At 39.5% G+C, this 26,453-nt stretch overlaps 1 protein-coding gene across 5 annotated transcripts in view; it reads right to left on the minus strand.

Annotated features, from left to right (window-relative positions):
* Positions 1-10,642, minus strand: part of SUPT3H (SPT3 homolog, SAGA and STAGA complex component) — a 254,005-nt gene extending 243,363 nt beyond the window's left edge. The window contains exons 1-2 of one of the 5 annotated variants that reach the window (XM_058836072.1): positions 10,527-10,642; positions 236-330 (exon numbers count right to left, since the gene is read on the minus strand). In XM_058836072.1, coding sequence (XP_058692055.1) covers positions 236-330 — 95 coding nt within the window. In that variant the 5' untranslated portion in view covers positions 10,527-10,642. Of the gene's footprint in view, positions 1-235; positions 331-10,366 lie in introns of those variants that run through there. The other 4 variants (XM_058836069.1, XM_058836071.1, XM_058836074.1 and 1 more) reach the window with 4 other exon arrangements.
* Positions 10,643-26,453: the final 15,811 nt, after the last annotated feature.

Here is a 26,453-nt window from a genome sequence, read left to right on the forward strand (position 1 = left end):
ATTAAAAACACATTTCTTTACTCAGCAGCATTTACTCTCCTTTCAATAGAGGACGTGGGTTCTATTTACTCAAGTCATCTCTGAATGTTTTACAAATCAGAAGTAAAACACTAACAGCTCCATCACTAACACCTGCTCTTCTTTCCCCTATCACCCTACTCACATATTCTAAGGAATCAGCTAAAAGATGAATACACAATGCAGATACTACCAGATATTTTGGCTGACTACTCACATCATACTCTGCAATTCAGGTGTAAAGCTCGTTGATTTTCTTCCACTGCTTGAAGAGGCAACTGCTGACATCGGGCTGGCCACAGTGCTGCTCATCTAGGTAAACAAAGAAATAACAGCACTGCAATACTTGTATTTCATTTCCAAGAGAGCACATGTATGTTTCACACTAGGTATTTAAAAGCAAGAAAAGATATTTTGAGTAACATGGAAGGTAAAGGTTCCGCATACAAAAAAAAGCCTATGTGAGGCACTAGAAAGCTTGAGTTGATGTTTACTGTAACCAAAGTATTGGAAATGTGCACTAACTCTAAAATACAAATTAGAAGTATCCTAAAAAGTACTAGTATAAAAGCATTAAGATGAAAACACCACTATTCTGGAATAGATGGTATTCACAGATACCAGAACCTCTGCTGCCCAATCCTCCCATATTTCTGCATATCCTAACCACCAGTAAATCACATCCACACTTTCCTCAATGAGGCTAAGAGTAAAAAAGAGTCTCACAAAAAGCCAGCTAAAACTTTATGAGCACAGAGATGAGAAACTTCCTTTATAAAACAACCCCTTCACACACACAACTTAAAATTCTTAAAAGAGTAATGCATTAGAAAGAGTAGACCCGACCACCATCATAATACTCATACCAGCGAAAGTACTATATTTACACAAAGTATCTTACAGTTTTTCTATATAAATATCTCATTCAATAACTCCAAAGCAAATCCAGGACACTATAATTCTTATTCTATGAAGTAATTAACAAATTTACATTTCCCTCTTTAATATTATGCAAGTCAAATGGCTTTGAACTACTAAATTTAAAAAAATAATTTAATAATTTTAAAAAATAATTCCTTGGTAAAGGACTGACTAAGCAAAATTTAATTATGGAAAACTCCACAAATATGTAAAAGGGAATTTCATTTTTCCCTTCAAAAAAATTAATAAAAACTGCATACTGTGTAAGTCCCCTAATAATCAGGATATATTCTCACTATATTTCTTAGTTCTCTAGTTTGTTACACACTAGTAACAGCTGAGTTGTATTGCTCATTTCTTGCACTATTTGTAGTAGCTACAATAAAAGCTTTATGTTGATATAGATAGCTTCCTGTGCTGGAAGAGATCCTACTTCTCTCCGTTTTAAAATTAAAAGGATAAGACTGTTTTCTAGAATAGAAATCCACTCCACCGCTTCCCAGGCCAGCCTGTTCCAATGTTTGACCACCCTTTCTCTGAAAAAAAGATTTTCCCAATATCTGAACCCCCTTGGAACAACTTGAGGCTGTTTCCTCTTCTCCTATAGCTTTGCACACATGAGAAGGGCCTGACTCCACCTGGGTATCTTTTCCTGTCAGTGGGAGTGAGAATATCCCCCCCCATTCTCCAGGTTGAGCCCCTTCCCAGCTCCCTCAGCTGCTCCTCATCAGAGCTGTGCTCCAGACCCTTCCCCAGCTCCGTTCCCTTCTCTGGCCACGCTCCAGCCCCTCAATGTCCCTCCTGGACTGACACCACCCAGAACTGGACACAGCTCTCGAGTGACCTCAGCCATGCCCAGCACAGGGGACAGTCACTGCCCTGCTGCCACACCATGGCTGGTACACCACTGGTCACCTGGGCACAGCTGGCTCACATTCAGCTGCTGTTGACCAGCTCCCCCAGGTCCTTTCCCACTGAGCAGCTTTTCAGCCACTCTGCCCCAGTCTGCAGCACTGTTCAAGGTTATTGTGACTTAAGTACAGCATCCAGCACTTGAACTTGTTGAACCTCATAAAACCGGCCTTGATCAATTGATCCAGACCTTACAGATCCCTCTGTGCAGTCTCCCTACCCCACCCAACTTGGTGTCGTAAGTTTAATTTTTTTATTAATGCTTTCATGTAGATTATCAGACTTCAGTTCATCTTCAGGCAGATTCTAATTTAGGTCCTCATCCTGTAAGCACTTATGCACATGTGTAACTTGAATCACAAGTTTGCTCCCACTCAAGTCTGATTTTAATCACATGAGTAGTTACACACAAGGCTAAAGTGTTGTCTGGATCCTGCCATAATCAGCAGTTACCAAAGTCATCTAACCTAAACAGTCAAATCAGTGAATTTAAAAATGAAATAACAAGTAAAAACACTCTTAACAAAGAAAGGTGCCAATATTTATAGGAAAATTCTATATATCCATGGAAGGGAGTTAAGAGGAAGTTGCCTTTGTACCCACCTTAGCAGAAACTGCCTGAAGTTTTAGAAATTTATATGTATTTTTCATCATTTGATTGGGACTAATTAGGACTAATTTTAGTATCTATATTTTTCTATTCAATACCATAGTACCAATATTCCTAAATAGAGAATTGACAATGTATTCATTAAAAACTGAGTAACATGCAGATTTAAGGAGGTTTTAATTTAGATTTTTTTAAATCTAATTACATCAGTTGAAGAATATAACTGTTTTCTTTGAGTATCCATGACAGACATTGTGCTTTATCCATGAGGTTCTATTCTGCTAATTTATGAAACATTCTTCCAAAATTCCCAAAAACCATGGGGCCAAATTCCACAGTTCCTTTTCACAGCATAAGGCCTGTGATTCCTGCTTGTCCCATTCTAGAGTAAATCCTTTTTTAGACTCCTTCCCTCCAAGTGGACAAGAACAGTTTGATTAAAAAAATTTGAAGGGCTGTACATCTCAGTGGTTTGAGAGCTGAAAGTTTATCAGCTACTGCTTCACTACAAACTTGGGTCCTCCTATTGCAACCAAACTATTTAACTTTCAAATCAAGCAGGTGTACAGCATTTTCTTGTCATAAAAAACCAACAGCTTGTCAGGCTTCATCAGACCCTTTACAATAATTACTTCCACAGCCCACATTTTGTTTGATGGTTTAGATAATTAACTTCTTTACACATCAAAGTCGCATCCTCCGTATGTTCTATTTCCTTTCTTCCGGAGATTAAAAAAAAAAAAATAAAAAAGATAATTCAAAAGCAGAAGCACTCTCAAATCAATTTTTTTCAGTAAGTACAGCTATCATGGAACTGAAAAGACTGCAATGATCTTCAATGGGTCGATACACTGTATTTGTTTTAGCTCCAAACGGAAATGCAGCTGTTTGCCATATTCTGTAAAATGAATTCAGATGTTCAGATTAAGTCACAGATTATTTCAATCTGCTGCATTTTAATCATGAACTCTAGCAAGAAGATAACTTCTGATTAGCACTATCTGGACTGGTAATTTTGAGTTCCTATCCAAGTAGGCCCAGCTTTAATAAATTCTTTTCTCATAAGTAAAACATTGCAATCAAATGTATAGTAAAAAACACATTCAACAGTATATATAATCACTGATATAAATGTTTAAAAGCATCTACTGTAATCTCTATGTCTTTTACATTGAAGAGTTATAACAAAAAAACACTTGTTCCATGTGAATCAGCAGAACAAAAGTTATCAGTTGAGGGAAACAAATTTTAAGTAATTTGTCATCAGGTTCAGGCCCATCCCTCTCACCACAGTAAAATACCTGGGTAGATTTCTTGTTGCATAACCCTCCTTCATATCTATATCCACTCTGAAATTACCAAGCAATATGACCTTACACTGAATTTTCTACAATCAGTAAGTGATATATATAACCCATGTATTTATTCAAGATCCAGCTGGGAGACATAAAAATTGGAATTCCACTGCTCCTAATATATCATATTATATATTAGGATTATATATTTAGGCAATATCCTATACTATATTTACATATAATATATATATAAAATCATACCTTTTAACCCAAACCATTCTGTAGTATCTTAAAACTCATCTCATTCCAACCCCCTGCCATGTGCAGGGACACTTTCCATCAGACCAGGTTGCTGAGGGCCCCATCCAAGCTGGCCTTGAACACTTCCAGGCATAAGGGTGACACCACTCCTTTGTTCCAGTGCCTCACCCACCCTCACAGCAAAAAACTTCTGTTTTTCTAATCTTAACCTCCCTCCATTCCCCCTTGTCCCATCACTGTACATCCTCTCCAGCTCTCTTGGAGCTCCTTTAGGTACTGGAAGGTGCTGTGAGGTGTCCCCTTCTCCAGGCTGAACAAGAGACTCCTTCAAGGCATCTGAGATACTACTCAGACACCTTCACTAAACCCCACTGATGAAACGTCACACAAGATCAAGGAGAAAGTTGCATCCAGTGACTACAGAACACTCCTCCAACAGACAATCTGACAGCTGATCTAAACTCACCCAGGACGAGCAAGAGTTAATAGCGATACAGTTTTCATTTCATCACAAGAAAAAAAATAAGTCTGCACTGAGTCAGTTTAAAACAAATGTGGATTTACAGATATTCTCTCTGATGTCTCTGTTATAGGCCAAAGAAGTTGCTGGATTACAAAAAACTAGCAGTATCCCTGAAAAAAATTTTTACACTGAATAACACAGAGTAGGAGTTACCATTACAATTATTTAATTCGTCAAGCATACACCTAACATGGTTATCACATCAGTCTTTTCTTTTCATAAGTACATTTTGCATATAATCTGAAACCATGCAAAAATTTAAAGACTGACAAATTTTCATTTATATAAACTCAAACAAAACAGGAAGGAAAGAAAAGCCAATATAACTATGAATTAACACAAAATTAAAATTAATGCTTTTGTTTCCACACCCTCTACTTCAGAGTCATTAGATTAACTAGTCTGTTACCACTGAGGATTTCATGGCCTCACCAGCTGACAAGAGGGTATAGGATAACAGTCTTGTAGGACTGGAGATGTAAGAACGTAATTAACTACAGAAAATACAGATTTTTACTGCACTTCTTTTAAAAGACAAAAACACACCATAATCCTGCGGAACACATGCAAGACTGGCTGAGTGTATGCTCAAAATTATAAAAAATAAGTTTAAAAAAAACCCAATACCCCATAACCAAATGCAAGAGTACATACACTCTTTTACTTGTCACCCACTCTCCCAGAAGCACAAATTAACTGAAAATTAAAACACTAAGTGTGAAGTCCCTAAGTTCTCCTGAGATGTTCAAGCAGGCTGGAATTACAAACACTCTAAAGGGTCTCAGATAAGCACAGTGCATGTGTGATTTAGGATTTTTATTATCCTGTAACCTGTTCAGGTCAAAAACTACCAGCTTTTTGGGTGACAATTAAAAAATGTTTTTGCTTACAGGAAATAGAATGAATAACTTCCATATTCCCTAAGCAGATCATCTTAAAAAGCCAAGCGGATAAAGGCACAAACTTTCAGGGAACAGTCAGACCAAATACAGGATTAGAAGCAATCTGTGAGCAGGCAGGGACACATCTGCACCAGGTCTGCACACAAGAATATTGTTCAAAGCTCAGGCTGCAATCTCAGCTTTCTTTCATTTTTAATTAATTAACAAAGTACCACAAAGCAGAATGCATGCACTATTCATTCTAAGGATAACATATTACATCTGCTGCTGCTTGATAGACCGGATTCTTAGGGTAGTTTTATTTTAAACTGAATACCAGAAAGAATTATTCATCTTATAGCTGTCAATGCACAGCCCAGCTTTCACCACCCAGACAAATAAGCATCTCATCTTTAACCATGACAATCTCTTAGAAGTGAACATGCTTGGAAAGCCCACACGAATACAAGGAATACAACTGAACATAACTTCCCCTTGTCCATTTAAAAGGCATTTCAGTCATTCATTCCCATGTAGAAGTTAGAGAAGAAACATGCATGGCTGACAACAACAGGTAAAACAAATTTTCTAATACATGTAGGTATATTTTCATCCAAAGAAAAACACACATCCTAATGATTTTTAGAACTGTCCTGTTCAACATCCCTGAAGATAAAATAACCCCTCCTGTTCATTTCTACATCTCAGAGTCCTTGTGCATCACTTTTACTGAAGACCTTACATGAAAGCAGTAAACAAGCACAACTCTCACTGACTTAACAAGGAAAGAAAAGTCACTAAACAAACCTCAGACTAAGATAAAATCTTCTGACTCCATTGTATGCAATAACTGCTGTGTTTTACTCCAAATGCATGTCCTCACATTCGAACCTACTATTTGTCCATCCCCGTGTTAGACATGACAGTTACTTTAAGCTTCTTCTGAACCAGACCACAGAAGGGTCTGGACTACTGAAAGAATAGTAATACACAGATGTTACTGTTTTATTTGAGACTAGGAAATATAGAGAATAATTTTACTTGAGAGCTCTGTCTTGACATCTGGAGGTGTTTACAAACACTTCTCAGAGTTTCCAACTCCAGTCTAATCACAACTGTGTCCTTCCCCAGAAGTGATACATTGGTTTTTAAAAAGGAAGCAGACAAAATGAATCCAATATATACACCCACCACCCTCTGAACTGAATGTGCATACTTCTTTGCAGAGCTTTGTGCCACATTGGTAGTTAATAGCACTGCAAATTAAGCACAAATGACTTGTTCCTTCCTCACTAAAAATGCTTTAAGAAAACAGTGTAAAGACCAAACAACCTGAAACTAACAGCCAAGTTCTCACAGATTCCAGAATCTGATTCCTAAAACCCTGAATTTATTTCAACTAGCAATTGTTTTTTCTTAATACACAGGTTTTACAAACCTTCTATACAAATTATTTTAATAATTGTGCAGAGATGCAATTCAGTGGTCATGACCTTCCCGTGGGAACCACTTGCAGTTTTCAGTGAAGCAAATACAAGGTGTGCTCACAGGTCTGGTGATAAAAAAAAAAAGCTTCCAAGTCATCAAGGACTTGAATACTTGATTTCAGCATGCAAGGATGAATAGGCCCCCATTGTGACTTGCTCAGTATTTTGCTTTTTCTGACAAGGAAAGCATTCCTGTATTAATGTGGTCAGGTTAGCCCTGTCAATACGTTTTACTGCTCACTGGCCAGCAAGCAACTCCTTTATTGAGCATGAGTCCCCATCTGCCTTCAGCTCCATTTAAAGTAAATCAAATTTTAAGGGTTTACTAACAGACGTTTTCTGTGAAGCATAACCAAGTCATTATTAACTTTAAACTGTATTTTCCTTTTCTGTCCAAACCTTCACCTGCCTTCATCTCCTTTCAAAATGGCATCTTCCCAACCTATCACACTGATTACATCAACCCTTCTCTCATATCACCCTGAGCTGTGTTTGATTCACTATGTGAAATACAATTAAAATCATTTCATAATATTAGTTCATAGTTCCACCCTGACCTTAATTGAATATTCTGGCATATCAGGAATACCATCAAGTTACGGCATCAACATACATATCTAAAATTCCTCATCAAGAATGAGCAGACAAATCTATAGCTAAGATTATAAAAAAAAAAAAAATCCCCCCAATGTTGTGGGGCTGTTCCTGTTTCAGAAATCAGTGCTTACCACCACAAGTATAAATTCTCTGGAGGGGAAAATGTCTACCTCCATTGTTGTTCATCTATGCAAAGCTACAGGAAAAACAGCCATGGCTTTAATATAAGGTCATAGCATGAAAATTAGCTCTTTAGGAGTTTGTCGAACAGTATGTCAGTGACATTCAGGCCCACCCAGCCCTTTTCAGAGATCACATAGTCCCAGATGATATCCAGCAAGTTCCTGCTAAAATGAATACACATTTATCCCAGGTTACCTTGGTACTGGGCCTAATCAGAAGAATTACCAATAGTTATTCATTGTTAAATGCTTTTAAAATCATATGCTTGAATGGCATTTTGAGTAAAAAAGCCTACATTTCCACGAAAGTCTATTGGAAATCGCATCTTCCAAGCAAGCTCTTGGCCCCTTTTTTCCACTACTGCTACTTTTGTGATGGCTCAAGGAGCTGTGTGAACTAGAAACTTTGCAGCTGACTCTGTGAAAGTCTGATTGCAATCAAACATGATACTTCAAACATATGCAAAATACAGGGGTAGAGAAAAGCCAAAGATTATTTATAAATAGAAATTTCACCTGTGATAGCTTGCAAAAGAACGCTTACTAAGATTACTTAAAATTAATAACGACTCCACGTAGCACTACAAATGCCAAGAACCTGAAACACAGATTGCAGATCAAATCAATACCACTTTCAGTACCTTTGACGGGCACATTTTTTGATCAGCTCCAGATAAGCTTGTAACTGAGTCACCACTGCCTGGTTCCATGAGAACACAGGCCAAATACACATTTGGGTATTTCCAATTGCAACAAGAGCATTAACTCAGTTATTTTCTACGGTATAATTACACTGCCTTGGTTTGGCCTCGTGCCGTAGAACACCCTTAGAGTGATGACCTAGAAAGACACCGTCTAGCTGGTCTCACTGCTCGAGGGCAGCCCAGCAGAACAGCAGTAACAACATGAACAATGTTCACTGTTGCTCTACACTGTTATATGTAGGCAATTCTTAAAACACTTGTAGCTTGCTAAATTACAGCTTGCCTAAGCTGTGACAAGTTACTAATTGACCAATCAACTCTCAAACAGCTCCGTTCTGTACTAGCCAGAACTGAGCCCAGGAGAGTAATTCAGCTGGTTATGACACTCAGAGGCTCTAAAGGCCACAGAGTTCTGTGAAATCTTAAGCAATGACTTCAAATCCATAGATCTGAAAAACACAAGTTAAATGCCACTAAAGGATTTCTTGTTTCCACCTCAAACACAACTTTGAGCTTTTCCTCCTGCAGTTTTTGTATATTCTGGTTAGAGCTCAAACTTTTCTTCAGAATCATCACAGCTAAGCTCTTTAACTGAAAACTAACTTTTTCAAACTTTCACAAGCAGAGATAGATGAGGCTTTCCAAAACCATAATTTTATCCTGTTACAGTTAGAAATCTACTTTTGCCATCAACATTCCCATCTACACAGCAACAATACACAGGATAAAAAGGAACCAAAATAAAACAAAATGTGATTTGTATATTAGTAACATGCAAATAGGAAGAGCCTGTGTAAAGTCCACCAAAGTTAACAAAGGGACCGACACTGCCTTCCATACCACTTGGATCTGGCCAACAGTAAAGAACGATATGCAAAAAGGGAGAGGGTGGATCCCCTGCATCCTGCCAAGTAAACACTGCTGCCTTAATCCAAAGGGAAAGTGAGGCCTGTACCAAGAGAATGATGTTGGAGTTACAGAAAAGACTTCAAAAGAAAATTTTAGTGAAATACCAACACTGCTGCAAACCTTGAAACAGATTCACTTGTAGGAAATCAAACGTCTCACAATAAATCACTAACACTAATGCCATACAGCAAATTTGCATTGTCTGCAACACCAGGTTCCTGCTCTCATTTCACAAAAACAGTAATATATATTTTGCATGTATATATGCTTTGCAGTCATCGACGGCAAATCATCCATTTGTGTCATTTCTAGGAACTTAGAAGCAGTTGATCTGTACACAGGAAGTATAAAAATACTCTAAAGTGGAAAAATCACTTACAGCTAACGCAGAGAAACATTCTTTTGAACCGTCAGTCCTAAGCTTTTAACATTTATCACTAATTTCTGTAAGGACTAATACTCTCTATAAGGAACACTATAGACAGACCTTGTGAGAACATTTTGGCATATCAAGAATACTATTAAGTTAGGGCATCAAGGTATGTATCCAAAATTTCTCATCAAGAATGAGCAGCCAAATGCATCAGATTCCAAATAAGGAATACCACAGGGTTCCAGTTAGGGAATCACCGCACCTGTTCAGGCAAAATAAGTAAAATCCATTTCCTCCAGAAGAAATTTACAAACCAGTCACATTTCACAACATCAGAGTGACACGAAGAAATTGACAACAACCAGCAGTACACTGAACTGCAGGCCAAAGCTCGGCCACTGTCTCGTAATTTTAAAGAATCTTAAAAAAAAAAAAAAAATATTAGAAAAATAAAAAGGAGTCGTAGGAACACCTCCTAAATTAGTTGCAAGACAAAACGAACAGGACAGGGCAGGGTCCAATGTAACACTGAAGGCCACCAGAAAACCCCGCGCCCCCGCACCCCCCGCGCCACAGGTACCGCGGGCAGGAACCGCCCCGTTAATGCTCCTGAAGGCCCCAACAACGAGCAGCCTCGCTAAGTTAATTAATAGCAACACACTCCCTAATTGCGTGCCCTCTCTGGTGACTCACTCAAAGGCTCACCCCTGGGGATGGATGGATGGATGGATGAGGAGGCTGAGATGTGCAGGGGAGGAAGGATGGAAGGAAGGTGGGAGCAGCTTGTGGTGCCCGGTCCCCCCACCCCGTGTGCGGACAGCCGAGAGGGGAAAGCGAGGGGCAAGCACTGAACCTCGGTCCTTCCCCTCCACGCGCTGCCTGGACCGAGGCGAGAAACGAGGGGGACGGAAAAGCAGCGGCGACGGCGGCTTTGCGCTGTTCCCCCCGCCCGCCACGGCCGCTGAGGGAGGGGGGGGTAAAATGGCGCCGCCCGCGCCGGGGAGGAGCCGGTTCCGCCACAGCGGCCGCCCCGCAGATGGAGGCGGGGGCGGCGGCGCCTCCCAGGGCGCGGGGAGGAGCCGGGGCCAGGCGGGGCTGCCGCCGCTTGCTCCCGCCCCCGCCGCCGCAGGGCCGCCGCTCGCAGGATCACCGGGGATTTATGAGTGTGAATATCGCAAAGGCGGGTGCCAGGGAGATGGTGCCGGGCTCTTTACAGTGGTGCCCAGCGACAGGATGAGGAGAAGTGGCCATAACATGAAACACAACAAGTCCCACCTGGACATGAGGAAGAACTTCTTTACGTTGAGGGTGAGAGAGCACTGGAGCAGGCTTCGCAGGGATTCTGTGGATTGTCCCTCTCTGGAGACATTCCAAATCGACTTGGACGCCTTCGTGTGTCGCCTGCTCCAGGTGATCTTGCGTTGGCAGGGGGGTTGGACTGGATGGTCTCCAAAGGTCTCATCCAGCCTTAACAATTGTGTGATTCTGTGAATAACACAGTCAATTAGGTTGGAAACGACCTGTGAGATTGTCAAATCCAACCTATGACAGATCACCACTTTGGGAGCCAGACCGTGTTCCTCAGTCCAGTCTTCCCTTAAACACCTCCAGGGATGGTGTTGCAGGTGCTGCCTGGTGGGCCATGACCACCTTTTTCTTCCCCTTCCGTGCCAGGCATTGCTGGAGAGCAGCAGGAAGGGGCTCCAGGGCTGCTATGAGTCCCAAAAGCCTGGGGATTCTGGGGACGGACAGCTGGATGTGCCTGCAGCAGGGAGGTGTGGGCATACACAGGTGTCTGGCCTCAGCACAGGTGCCAGCACACTCCCGTCTCTGCAGCCACAGCTTTGTACAGGCATTCAAAAACAGCAGTGTGAACAACAGCAACCTGTGTTCATCTTTACCCTTGGAAACACCAATGGTACAACAGCAAAACCCAGTTGTACTATTTCAGCTATGACACTAATAGCTCAAAGCTGAGCCAGGGAAATTTAGACTGGACATTAGGAAGCATTCCTTTACTGAGAGGGTGGTCAGACACTGGAACAGGCTTATGGAGAGGTGGTTGATGCTCTACTTCTTCCACTGTATAAGAGGCATTGGGACAATATCATTATCCTTTAACGTTGGTCATGCTTTAATTTTGCATCAGTCCTGACATGGTCAGGGAGTTGGACTGGATGATTGTTGTAGGTCCCTTCCAGCTGAAATATTTTGTTCTTTTCTGTGCTGATTCAGTGCATTGGTGTGGTTACATATCCATGTTTTTCTCTTGATTCCTGGCAATAGCAGCTTTCCTCTTCCTGCCAATATATCCTGCCAATTCAACAGGTTGATGGGGAAGGGCATGGCTAGGCAACCTTTCCTTTCTTTTAACTTTTCCTTCCTCCTTTCAACTTCTTCCCTGGGCACCTCCTAATAGTAGGTTTCTATGAGTTTAGTTCGGTCATTCCACTCATCACATGCAGGTTTCTTGGGAGACAGGCTGATGTGTGCAATGGTATAAAGGGGAACTAATAAACGGGACCAACAGAGGTAAGTGGAGTAACCATTAGTGCTTTGGAAAAAAATCTAACTTTCCTGAAACGTTTGTGGGACATATAACTTCAAAAGTTAGGCTCTTACTTTGCCCTCCTTAGTCCCTTTTTAATTCAAACTCCTGCCTACACACCAAGCAGGATTCATATAATTTTACTAGGATTAATTCTAAAAAACTGACAGTTTAGAGACTTTGTAATTTTATGTAAATATCAGTATTTTATTCTTTGGGGGCCTAGATAAAAAAGGAAGAAGAAGAAAGCTCTGGCAACCACTGCAGTGATCTTAACACTCTAGGGACAATCTGAATTCCAGTTTAGTAGAAAATAATCTTATTTTATTTTCCCCTTAGCTGACTTCTGCTGCCCTTACTTTTTTTTGGCTACCACTCACTCCCTGTCCTTGCTACTTCATATAAACACTCTGTCAGTCCCCTCTGTTGCTTCCTCCCTGTTCCCACCTCCCACATCAGCCTCAGAAAGACGAGGTGATTCTGCAGCTCGCTGCCGAGTGCTGCCAGCCCCTCTCCCTTCTGCTGCTGCTGCTGCTTACGATTATGGAAGTAAAGCCGATACCAGCCTGAGCACTGACAGCAACAGGGCAAAACACCAAGATATTATCCTGGAGAATGAAAGGCCACACTCTGCTGATTCTTGCCTGCACAGCAAAGTCTTCAGTCATTGCTGTGAGAAGGATGGCCTGAACAGTTCCTTCCTGTTACATATTCTAAAATATCTGGGCAACCCCAGCCAAAGCAGGATTATCAATAAGCATTTTCCTGGAGAAAAGAAGAATCAAAACATTCTGTCAGGTTATGAAAAGTACTGCAGAAAAACTTGAGACTACTTGAGTTTTTAGCCAAATTCTTTGATTTGTCAGAAGCTTACATTAAACTGAGGGAGGCAAGGCAGCATATTACTGACATTTCTATGCATATCTTTATATATCTCAGAATTGGTACGACAGAATAATATAAGAACATAGAAAAAATAGAGAAATTACTATGCCAGTCCCATATGGTAATTTTAATACAGGAATTACTGGGATGATATGGTTGAGCATATCCAGTGTGAGCTATATAACTTCCAGGAGTTGGATAGAAGCAGTGTGACTTGGTGAGGTGCCTGAAAAAGCACTGACAGAAACATTTCCTGACAAATTGTGTTGCTGTGCAGAACCCTTTTGCCTGCAGTGAAAGGTTACCAGTTCATGAGGGATTGAAGTTCCTGCCCGATGATGAGCTGGGCTGATGAGAGAACATTCCCCCGTTGCCACTCCTATAGGTGATAACTCCTGGCAGAATAATTGAACAAGACAGATACCTACTGGCTACAAAATCCAAAGTCAATATGAGAAAATCTGCTAGAAGACAGGAGGAAAGAGCACTGAGGTGTCCCTTCTAATAATGTGCCTTTGTCAAGCTGATAAAAGTGCAGAGGCTGCTCCCTGCTCAAGTCTGAATTCTCATAATACTTGCAAAGCGGGGAAAAAAAACATGATCAGGTTTTTGTTATGTATTACACAGAACCGAAAAAGGGCACATACAAAATTATTTCCCCCCTTCTCAGGTCACCTTTCAGATCATGAGGTCATTATGAACTGTCTCAGCACTTTTACAAACTGGAGTCTGCTCAAACCATAATGCTTACAAAGTTTCACTTTGAATAGGCCTGATATTCTCTGTCATTTGTTTTCACTTTTTATTTCTCTGCAGAACATAAAAAGTCAGAAAAAGATTTTATTTTCCCCCTACATAGCATATAATTTACATCAATCATCCCAGGAGGTCAGTACCACTGGGGTGTCATTTAAATACAATGAATATAAAGTAATGAAGCTCTTGCTGGAGTGGATGGCCACAATTCTCAGAGAGAGAGAGAGTTTCCAAAGCATGTGGAGAAAACACAACGGGAGACCAAGTGAATTCATCACACCACAAAAATGTCTCCATCCTGTCGACAAAGTCATTAAAGGAAAATGAACCATTGTTACTCTAGACGCTTGCATTCCTTCAGCATAATAACCTCAGTATAGAAGCATTGGGGCAAAGAGAATTTGCACACACAGGAGAAAAAAAAATTCAATCTATTAAAAAAAAAAAAAAAAAAAATTCCAGATTATGTAATGAAAGAAATCCTCCATGCTCCAAAGAGGAGACGGAGTCTCTGCAGAAGCCACAACTAATAAGGAACCTTACGCAGTGGTACAGGGCGGTTTCTTTTCCTCCTGCCAACAAGTCAAAGTAAATGCCAACCCGGACAATTTTTTTCAGATAACCCACAAATTATGTTCTCCTTTAATTACACAAATGTTTCTACCCTTTGCTGATCCATAGCCATCCTGGTTTTTAAGATCCCTTGTTGAGATTTCTCCAGTACTATTTCCCTTTTCATATTCATTTACTTCCAATATTTTTTTCAGTCACCACTAAAGCAATCTGTGAGGAATGCAGGGATTAGAAAAGTTTACCATGTTCATTTTTATTTACTTTTTTGGCAAAGGATGTCCAAACAAGAGAAACTGTCACATGTCTACAGTAAATCATAGCATATACCAGTTTATGAAAATAGATGGTATTTCTGTGGATGTCCCTCAAGGAAATACGGCTTTAAAGTCAACCACCATGCAACCCCTGGTCAAAAAAAATAACATTAGAGAGCTGCAGCAGAAATCTCTCCTTTATTGTAAATTATTCCATGGTGTGGCAAGGACCTCTTTACCATACTAATTAAAACAGAAACATGCTAATTATATTACTACCTTTTATTGTCAAAACCATGTGGCAATGTAATGTATAGACTACTTATTTTTTTTAATACAAAAGGATTACCTTGATTTAAGCAAATACTGGAAGGGAAATCTGTTCTTTATTTATTTTCAGTAACTGCATGGGAACTGGGAGCCTACTAAAAAGAGAGCAAGCTACTGAGGAAACACATGCCAGCAAACACCAACTCATACCTGTTAATTACAACAAATATGCTCACAGACAACATCAAGAATGCTATTTATCCATCATTTACAGCCACTGAAGCGCAGGGAATGGAATTGGTTTGCTGGCAAATATCCCAATTAATTGGGCGTGCTATTTATTAGGGTGCTGATTAAAGTGTACTCTGCAATATAATAGTCGAGTATAAAGTTGCCAACTCTTATTCACTCCTGGCTCATAGGGATGAAAGCAGGAGAGTAGACTAGCACAATATGAAAATAATTATGTATTCTGTGCCAAAATGGATTTGAGGCAATTCCAATGGCTGGAAATTAAAGACCTGGAGAGACAGAATTAGGTAGCACCGGGATCTTGAGGACAGAGCTTTGTTTTGTGTACACCAGTTGTGATCGAGACCTTCAATCTGTAGTAGCCATTTTGCACATGTATTAGCACTTCTCTCAGAAGCCAACCCCATAGGCACACCCTTAAGTAAGCAGCATATGAATTAAACATAAAACAAGATAAAAGTAGAGTTTTGTTCCTGACTGATCTGAATCAATTCAGTTGAAGAAAAAACTACTTTGGGGAGTCCTTTTCCCAGCCATGGATTTCTCCAGCCTGTCCAATCAGCTGCCTTAACTGAGACTGTGCCTTAAATAGTGCTTGTTTTCTGTGCCCTTTTCAAAACCATGGCTTCCACAAATTAGGCTGGGAGTTGCCACACACAATCAAGGAAGCATAGGCTAATAGTTGTATATGTTATATCAAGTAATGCTTGAGGTTTGATATCAACCAAGATAACCACCAGAGCAAACCAAAAGCACGATTTGTAGAAGCAAAGAATTTCTTGCTCCTGCATCACTTTTAACTCACCTTGTTACTACTGAGGCAAGATCTGGGTAGAGGGCCCAACTGGTCATGATTATTAATGAGTTTAACCAGTCCACACATGCTTTTGTTCTCCCCACAGCTCTCACAGCATTTTGGCAACATCATGCATTGCACCTTTATAGCCAGAGATATTCAAGCACAACCTCTATGGTTAGAGAGCTCCAGAAAAGACTCTAAAAGCATAAAGTGAGCTTTGGTGCAGAGTCTTCCTTATGAAATTGACTGAAGTGTGTGCCCAAAAAAACATGCAGCTTTGAAAAGAGCACTCCAGCAGTATGCTGGATATCCTTGTCACCTAAAAATGAGCAGTAAACAGCAGACCAAGTGCCAATTCTCCCAAGCAATGTAAAGAGCTGACACTTAGTAGCCAGAGACTGCTCTAGCTAAGGAGCAGTGTTGGCTAAATGTTCAAATAGATCTCAAGGAGCTCCCTGAAGCACAACATCAAGAGACACTCATGAGCCCTGTAATCATAGCTGCCCATCACTCTGTCCTGCCTGCTGGCATTTCACTGAAACCACTGCACAAAATGTACAACCAAGGTACCTTAAGCCTGATGGAACCAGAAGCATACTGATTACCCTGAAATCAGGATGTATTCTGGCAACTGTGATATCAGGAGTAGGTTTCAATGGAAACCCAGTCCCCATGGTCAGTGCAGGCAAGAAACCAGTTCCTCCAAAAGCAGGCCTTCATCTGTGGCCATTAAACTTGCTCTGTAGAAGCCACTGACTGCATTTGTGAGGGCTGAGCTCAGTAATCCCATATCAAGTCCTCTGGGCTATGCTGTCTCCCGCCACCTGCCTTTCCAAAACACCTCACACAGATCCTGACTCAGATGTGCCAGCTCCATCGTGATTTTTCAGGTAGCCCAAGGCAGCTGTAATGGCATTGGAAGCTTAATTCTAGGCAAGTGAATTGAGCCTTAGGTTGCTATTGAGTATCATGGTAGCTTAAATTGCTAGCATAAGCAGTTACTTTTAATCAACAAATTTAGGTGTCTGAACCTGGAACTCAGCTCTCCTCTGTCATTTGACCAAGGAAAATAGCAGTTATGTATAGTTACTTTTCACTTATATTGGATATACCAATTTCACTTATATCAGATATACCAATTAGATATACCAATTGTATATACCAATATGTTGATTGAGGAAAATTTGCAGGTTTCTGAATCCTTTGTATCCTTAGCAAAAACAGATCTGGGTCATTTTCCAAGGAGAGCAGGTGGCATCCTCAGGTAAACCATTTCCAAATGACATGGTTAGATTATTGAGGACTCCAATCATAAGCCTTTGGAAGGTGAGAATTATCCAGAACACTGGGCTTCTGCAGAAAAAAATACAGGCAGACGGCAGTAGTTCTTTCTGGATTGCATATTCATATAATGAAAGATTCCAGAATCAGTCCATTCAAAACAGTAATTTTTTGAGATGTAGGAACAGCGCCAGCAATTTCCATCAAATTACTCCTGGACTGCAAAATAAATAACATCAGCCACAGGTTGCTAAAGATTTAATTTCCTTAATGTTCTGAAACAAATTCTTGTTATTTGACCATGTAGAGCAGGTAGAATGCTCAGTTTATGGTTCTCTAACACTTACTTCTCAGGGTGGGTGCCCAGTGGTGATAATCTGTGTACATTAGATATGAGATACAAATATATCAGAGAAGCTTTTTTTTTTTTTTTTTTTCTCCCTCTGAATAAATATTTAAATATTTAGGGCCAAATTCCATTGCTAAACATATGAACACAGCTCTCTTTGAGCTCATTGGACTGGTGCATGTGTATCTAAGGGCAGAACTTGGCCCTTAGGTTTTAGATTTTAGCACCAAGCTTCCAATGTAAAATAACGTGTGATCTGTAACACACAGGAAAGCAGCAAGACCTGGTTTTAAAGGAAGGATACAATTACATATTTCCATCTTTCTTTTGGATAAGAAGTACTGCTTTCAACAGTGGTCCTAAGAATATCCTTAGCTCTTCTTACAGTCTTCCTTTTGTATAAGGTGCTTCTCTGGCAGCTTTGGTCATTCCTGTAGCTTAGAAGCAGAGCAGGATACTTTTTTATTTCTTTGCAACTTCTCTCCCACTTCCATTCTGCCAGTTTCAACTTAGTATCATGATGAAAAACACAGAGCCATTTTAAAATACACTTACAGTAATGATTTAGATATGGTTTTTAAATTATGAAAAAGTCAGGATGTTGATTTTAAACTATAGGCAGTGTGTTCAGATCAGCCAAAGGATATACCCAGTCAACCTTTCCAAGGAGCCAATATTGTAGCTGGGATCAGCTACAATAAAGCATTTTTACTGGGAAATGTCTACAGAGTGCCAAACAGCTCTTGAATCAGGAGAGATTCTTTTCCCTATGCTTGCTACCTATTTTATCCCTCCTTTTAAAAACATTTGTAAAATATTTATATTTTTAGGTGTCTTTTTTCTTCTTCTTCTTTTCTTATTTTAGGCTTACATTCATCTAACATCCAGGGTCAGGAAAGATGTGGAATGACTGCATGGTACTCATGCAATATTGTGTGACAGGACATGCAGTGTGATAGAAACCTGTACCAATGCCAAAAAAAAATGACAATGCCAAAAAAATAAAGTGACAGTGACCAAAGAAAATGTCAACTCAAAACAAAGAAAAAAAATCCTGCAAGTATAAGTGCAGTGATTGAGCCTTCTGAAATTTGTTCAGGGTTTCAAAATTCTTAAAGAATTGCCCTCTCCAATCTAATATAGCTCTGTATTTTATGATTATCAAAAAATACTCAGACTGTTATCAACTCTGTGAGCTTACTGAACAGTTAATATATTTTAGTGGGTTTTGTAACAATGGGGTCTTGTTGGGAATTAAAGTTTTTGAGGGATGGAAGGCTTTTGGAAGATTTCTTATGAAGTTCACTGTTTACCTTTGATTCCTTTTCTGTGGTAATATGCTAATGCTAATGGCATCCAGCACAACAGAGAAAGATCTTGTAGTTTTAAAGTTTTACAGATGCAATTATAAGTAAAAGTGGACTGCTAGCTTCCTCCAGTCTTTTTAAAGTCCTGCACAGATGGACAGACAGACAGACAGATTAAACATTAATCCTTCTAAAAATGTTGCTCCATTTGTGGCCAAAATAGTATTTTATGGCATTTTTTGCAAAGGTCAGCTAGAAGTTGTTCTGTACAAAATAGCATCTTCTTTTATCCACTTGAAAAATAACTTCTGCTTCAGTTTCCTTCCTCATATGCCAGTTTATTCTTTGCGTAATTGCAAAAATAAATACCAAAGAAAAAGAAAACCTCTCGTACAATCCACTTCTGTTATGATGCTTCCACAGAGTTGGTCAATTATTAATGAACATCTTAAGAAATAGAGATACCCAACCCAGTCTAGTTTGGCAAAATAGTTTCTTATGTTTTTTTACATGGTCTCAGAAGAGCGCAGTGTGTGAAGGGCTTGCAAGATTCAGCAGTATTTATTATGTCAGCAGCCTCACATGCTGAGAGCTCTGATCACTTATAGCATGGGTATTTTCTTCCACTAACTGTTCTCTAAATTAGCATAATCTTTGGAAATTGGCTTGTGGCCTTCAATTCTGTATTGATGTGGATGATAAGGGACTGTACATTAAAAGTCCTGCTTATCATCTGACATCCTGCAGGTGTACATCAGCACAGAAATTCGCAGGCCATGCTGTCAGAGGGGACTTTGCACCATCCCAGGTTTACTGATTTGGGCCTTTTAGGGCATGGATATTTTGGTAAACATGTACCTACCCAGAGAAACAACGTGTTTTTGACAACTGGTGGCAAAAAGCCCACCCACTCTCCAAACATCTTGGAGCAGGGTTGAAAACAACTGCTCATTCACTGTGGACAAAGTCAGTGAGTTCAACACCTATTGTAACAAATTCTTCTGTACACTCCGAGGCAAATCCCATGCAGGCGAGTTGTCCCTTGAGCCCTCAACAGGGCTATGATAAACGATGAACTTACCTGACCTTGTCCACACCAGTGAGGCAGCTATTTCTACTAGCACTTGAGTGGATCAGAGGGTGGAGAACTATTTTTGACACCCTTCATCAAAAACAGGTCGTTCTTCTAGAGACAGCAAAGCTCCAGCAACATTACAGGTCCCACATGCTGAAGTGCATGTGAAGTGGGGTGAATTAAGGACAAGGGATCATCACTCTGAAAGGCACTTACTCATTTTAAATTCAGAATACTTTTGTTGTGGAATGTGGAATTAATGAAGTTTGTATTGATAGTTTCATATACAATAGAAGAAAATAAGCAAACACATTGTGTGCATCTATTAAATCAGGTTGACTTAATAACAGCCCAGTTCCCCTTTCACAACAATGTAAATCAAGAGGGGTAGAGCTGAAAGCCACTGAGTTACTTGTACATGAGAAACACATATTTCTGTAAACATGGTATACCTTCTTCTTACTTCTTCTTCTCACTTAGGTTTCTTGATTGCCTGAAATAGTTATGTCTCTATTGGACGCAGAACATAAAATGGGTAGAGGAAGGGGAGCGTGGAAGGAGCATGATGATGGGAGTACAGGGTGGGCAACCAGGAGAGGCAAAGTGTCTGTCCCATTCTCATTTATCCCGAGATACAGAGAAAACAGCTTTCAGGCTTGCTAAACATTCTGAACACACTGAGAGCTCTCTGTTTATTTCTGATGTGTAAAATGCCATAACTTGCCAGTAAATGGAGCTAGGCATGCAAGTGCGTGCATGAAGATAACATATTAGTTACAAGAATTATAATTGTCCTGTCATTATCTTTTCTTTCTTTCCTGAACCAGAGTAAATGTTCCATAATCTAGCGAGAATCTCATGATAAGTAATGTTAGAAATAGTTTGGTTTTCTCTTTTTTAGCTGCCAACTGTCTATTTTAGACAAAACATCACCCTTTACTGTAGGCTTCCACATAAAAGCAACTTGAACAGTAACGTCTCTAAGCAAGCATGAATGATTGGCTGCAGATTCTTCACCAAAAAGGGAGTTTATTTACTCCACACAGGTCATAAATTTCCTTAGAAAAACTATCAGTGGTAATCTACATGTGGTGTTTAGTAAATAGAGCTTTCCTCTGCTTCCCTCTATCCTTCAATTGTCAAAAACAGTGGAAGACAGTTTTTTCGTGCCTAAAAATATAAATTATTCCAGCTCTCTAAAATATAGTGGAAATAATGAGCTGAAATAATAACATGTTCTTCACCAAGATGGACATTTGTACAAGGAAATATGAAAGGATAAAGTGAGTTACTGGAAGCTGCAAGTTAGCTGAAGTCTTGCCTCTGCTTCTTATGTGAAGCAGCACCTTATTCCACGAAGGCTCCCACTGAAATCAGTGGAACTGCAGACAGAATAAGCATTTTCTTTTCTTAACAAGTTAAAAAAAAAAAAAAAAAAAAAAAAAAAAAAAAAAAAAAAAAAAGAAGAGGGTGGGATCTGCCTTTTCATGTAACAGGCTTTTATCTGCTCAAAAATCGCGCTAACCTCAGGGTGAAGCACGGTATCTTTGAAAGCATTCCAGGGATGGGAAGAGCTTCTCTATCTTCTGCAGTACAAAGAGAAGCTTGGTAGTTATGAGAGCTGCTGTGGTCTTCGAAGAAAGGTATTGCATCTGCTTTGCCCACTCTGAGGACCTCTTGCTTGTACCTCCTGGATACTCCCAGGTTATGCCATTCTACTTATATTTCAAAAAGGAGAACATCTAAGTGACTGTCTTCATGATGAGTTTTCTGAGAAGACAGATGATTCTCCCTTGCTTTTCAATATGTGCATTTAATAAACTACATAAATATTTATATGGTAAACTAGAATAGCAGGTTTTGGTATTACATCACATAAGCTCCTAATATCATAATGCTCCTAACATCCCAGGGTCAGAGAACCTTGTTCACATTTGAATGTCTACTGTTAATGGTTAAGATTTTAATTATTCTTGATCCTTCTAGGGCCTGACCAGCATTAGAAACAAGTAGTTTAGAACTTATCATGCTTATCATAACTGAATGATGAAGTGTGTTGTGAAAGAAATGTCCAGAATTTGTATGTGACTATTTTTTCTATCACTTCAAAACAGACTACCAAAAAAAATCTGTAGAGAACTTTGACTTCTGAACTAAGAGTATAAGCTAGATTTCAGCCTCTAAGGAATTTTTATGGTTGAATTATAGACTTCTAAAAGATACAATTTAAAACTGAACTGCTGACAGCCATTCTGATTATATTTTTTATAAGCTACTATTAACTAGGATGACTTAAAGGAGGAATAGATCCCATCTCTATCTGCTGACTCAAGAGTTTCTTATCCTTTCCTCTAAAGCAGTGCAGCCTACTGTCAGGGTAGACTAGATATTGGTCAGACTTGACTGACTACAGATCCAATCCAGTCTAGCAAGCCCAGTGCTGCCATGGAGGCTTTGCAAAATTCAGCTGCCAACTCCTCCATCTGTACTGAGCACGCGCGAGAAAAACCTCAACAATTTTCAGCAGCTTCTAACTCAGCCAAGTTCGGGTGGATCCTTTTGGTCAGGGACAACAAAAGGAACTTATCTGGTTTTTTTCCTCCTTATTCCTCTCCTACTCAGTAAAACTTCCCATCCCACCTCTGAAATAGATATTGGACTGAAATCTTATAATGTTGTGAAACAATGTGTTTTCTCTTAATGCTGATCTTAGAAGCAGCAAAAGTATTTCTGCTGCAAGTTTCCAAAAAATTCAGCTTGAGGCAGACTCAGGATTGAAAAGATCATCCTGAACAGCTAAAAATTGGCAACATTATGTGAGTGAAAACAAGGTCTTATACTGGAAAGTGGTAGACAAGCTTAGCTGCAGATACTGCTGGCAGCTTTACCTACAATATTTTTTCTGCCAGATCTTTGGTCTTCTGTTACTAGAGAGAATCGTTCCTGTGATGTCTAATTTTTTTGTCACCTGTCCTTGTGGCTTGTTTAGGGACTGGCACTGTTGTCTCCTGTAACTTGGCTGCCAATTCCACAGCACTTGACTTAAGGGATTGCTCCTGTTCTGCCCCCACATTCAAGGGCTGAAGGCCACACCTGATATGGGACACACACGTATTTCTGCTAAGATGTATGCTCAGCATTACATTATGTCACAGCATAAATATGATTATTCTTGATGCCCTGATCTGGCCTGAGTGAATTTTCAGGAAAGAAAAGGCAAAAAAAGTTCTTATGGTCCTTAAAGCATTGGTTTGCTTTGCCCATTGTGCTTGTTCCATTTTCCATTACCATATGCTTCCTTCCTTCCATTTCACTCCTGTGGACTGCACCATCTCTTTCATAGTTGTCTGTTTTCATCCTTTTTAGAACAAGCCTGTCACTATTCAGTGTTTTTCTAATGCTTCAGCTTCAAGTCTTGTTTTATTAACAAAGAATTTTTTTCCTGCCATCCATGCCATTGAAAATAGATTTACAATGGGAATCATCACCATTGCAACACTGAGAGAGTAAATGCAAGGATCTGGTGCTGTGCTTGTGGTTAGAAACACTAAATAACCCTCTCCCACTCCAGACTGAATTACATCTTGTAGTATCTCCTGCATGAGCTTTATTGAGCTTGTATCTGGCCAGAGAGCACTTGATTAGACTCTTAAAAAACAGCATGCAAAATTTAGGGACTCTGCAAGGTTCCAGATGAATAAACCCTTTTTAATTACAGCTATACCACCCACTTTCCCCACAGTTAGTCAAGAGAACCAGTTTTCACTAAGTTCAACAGAAAAATAACTGTGAAGTTTCTGGCTCATGCTGCTTTTATGCTGAAATAAGGAAAAAAAATAAATTTAAGTTATCATTTTTTAGCCTTTTTATCTCTAACACAACATACTGATTTAATCTGAATTCATCCAAGGGAAAAAAAAACAAAACCTTTTTCCTCACTCAGAAATTAGTTAAACTGAAGCTGGAAGGAGAATTAATGGAAAGGGACAATGTTGGTCTTGCCATGAAAAATTAGTTTTTCCCTAACTATCAGGACCATAGCAACTTCTTACATCTAATTTTTAGTTCATATTTTGCAATCAAAAAAAAAAAAATTTGAGAAAGACAAGCCATACATTTTTCTAATCCTACTACACATTCAGATTTTTAGTGCCAGAAAGCACAGGTCATACTTTCTCTTTCCAACACCGTTACAAGATGACAAGTAGGCCACCATTTCTTCCCCATGATGATGATGACATTGTCATTTGCTGCTTTAAATCTCTCTGAAATATGTGCAATCCCAATGGGGCATAAGCAGCTGCAGACAGGGAGGGAAATGGGAGAACTCTACAGCAGGACCCACACCTAGGCTTGTAGTCCCTGCATATTAGAGAAGCAGAAAATACAGCATTTAGGAAAAATACAGGAGCAGTAATTGTTTACTTTGTCGTTTGTACAGCCCGTGTTTCTCTCTGTGCCATGGAGAAGCCAACAGTTTTTCAGCAGGGACAGGGCAGGTTTCCTACCAGATTTCCAAATTTTTTTCCTGGTATTACTGGATGCCAAGCCCTGCTCATCTTTGGATCTCTAAGAATTTAACACATATTTTTCTGTCTCAAAATGTATATATGTAGTACTTAGGGCCACATTCTATACTGAAGGAAAACTTGGTAAAAGTCCTGTCTGAGATCCCAGAGCATTCAGCATCAGATCCCGAGACAGAACACAAGAGTCTCAGGTCTCAGTCCTCACTTCGTACTGAAAATGCTGAGGGGAAAAGTAAAATTCTCTAGTTCATTTTTTTTATGCAATCATTTTCTAGCCTATCAAATCTTTATGTTTTTGTTTGTGTCAGGGACTATAAATGCTAAAAAGCAGTGCATGATGCTGAAATATTAAATGCTTTAAAATAATTTCAGGACACAAAGAATCTTCTTTTATCTGGGCTGTAAATCAGTGGGGCAGGGACACAGTAGTTAAACAAACCATAGTAATCCATAGTCTGAGTAAGAATGCTGCAGTTACAGAACTCATTACCACACGCCTACTTAGCAGACCGAATAACGTGCTAATCTAGAGTTACTATTTGTCATACTTAAGAAAAAGCAAAGAATAGCTGGGCAAACAGTCAACTTCCAACCAAAGTGAAAGTAAAGCACTGCCAAGAGACACTGGAGCTTATCTCGCCCCTACTGAAATGAATGGAAGTTTGGGAAAAACCTGCTCTAGCATTAAGTTTACTTAAGTTCACATATTTTGGCTCGATGCACACTTTCATGAGTGAATAAAAAACTTCGGGAAGGTAGATGTTGGAAACAAGAACATTGGCAATTCTTTCACTATGGTAATAATTGCTGACATCGCTCTAGTCGCTCTGGCTAAAAATATCAAATACAATAACAAACCCAGTGAACCCATTCATTTATTCCCGTTTCACAAAGGCTATTTACATACATAGAGAGGCTCAAAATAAATTCTGTATTCATCGTTTTTGCAGCACATTCCAGCCCAGAAAACTGGCATCAAAACTATTTATTTAGGGAACATCATCCAGGTTAGAATCTTTCATATCTGATAATTATTTTTCATCTTGAGCACCCAGTACTTAAACAGGAGCGTACTAGGCCTATGTTTTAGAAATGTGATGGTAAACAAACTCAGTGCTCTTTAAAACATTACCTTTTTGTCCAAAAGCAGTCTAATTATGGCTGTATTCACAACACAGTTAAAAGTGAAAAAGCTAACAGACAATTTAAATTGCAGCAAGCCCAGCCATACTAATGAAAATTCGATATTGTAAAGTGGATCTGAAGGTGTTTGTTAAGATATAACTTGCAGCGCAAGCACATTTTTTTCCCCAACCTCCTACAATTCTCTAAGATCTTAAAATATGACCCATTTTGCAACCAGTGCTAAAATTCCGAGAAGTTCTGAAATAAAACCCGAGAAAAGCCGAGCAGCAGGGTTGCTCTCCATTCCAGCCAAATCCAAGCCAACGTTCCAGATTATATATATCATAACATGAATGACTTCTTCTGAAAAATCCCATCCAGCTTTTATGTAGGTCCATAAACATTACTGGTACTTTTATTAATTTGTCCATAACCATTTAAATAAAATTCTAGAGCTCTGAGCCATGATCTGTTCCAGACTGTAGTAAGTTCCTGTTAAATGTGTAAATGTTCAGCAGAAAGATATTTTTGCACGGAGACTGAAAATCGGCTGTGCCAGATACCTGAAACTTTGTTAGGGCACTCAGTGGAAAATTTTATTTCTACATTATAAATAACCCTGGACTATTTTAGGTGACCTTAAACTGGTAGCTTCCAATGACTTATTTTAGTTTATCCTAATTAACTTTTTATTTTATTTTAGTAGGAAGAGAGGTGACTGTAAAATTTTTAGTGTGACTAATTAAACGTGGAAACGTATCTTCTTGTTTGAAATGA

The sequence above is a fragment of the Poecile atricapillus genome, chromosome 3 (genome assembly GCF_030490865.1).
Source record: "Poecile atricapillus isolate bPoeAtr1 chromosome 3, bPoeAtr1.hap1, whole genome shotgun sequence".
Taxonomy (NCBI): Eukaryota; Metazoa; Chordata; class Aves; order Passeriformes; family Paridae; genus Poecile; species Poecile atricapillus.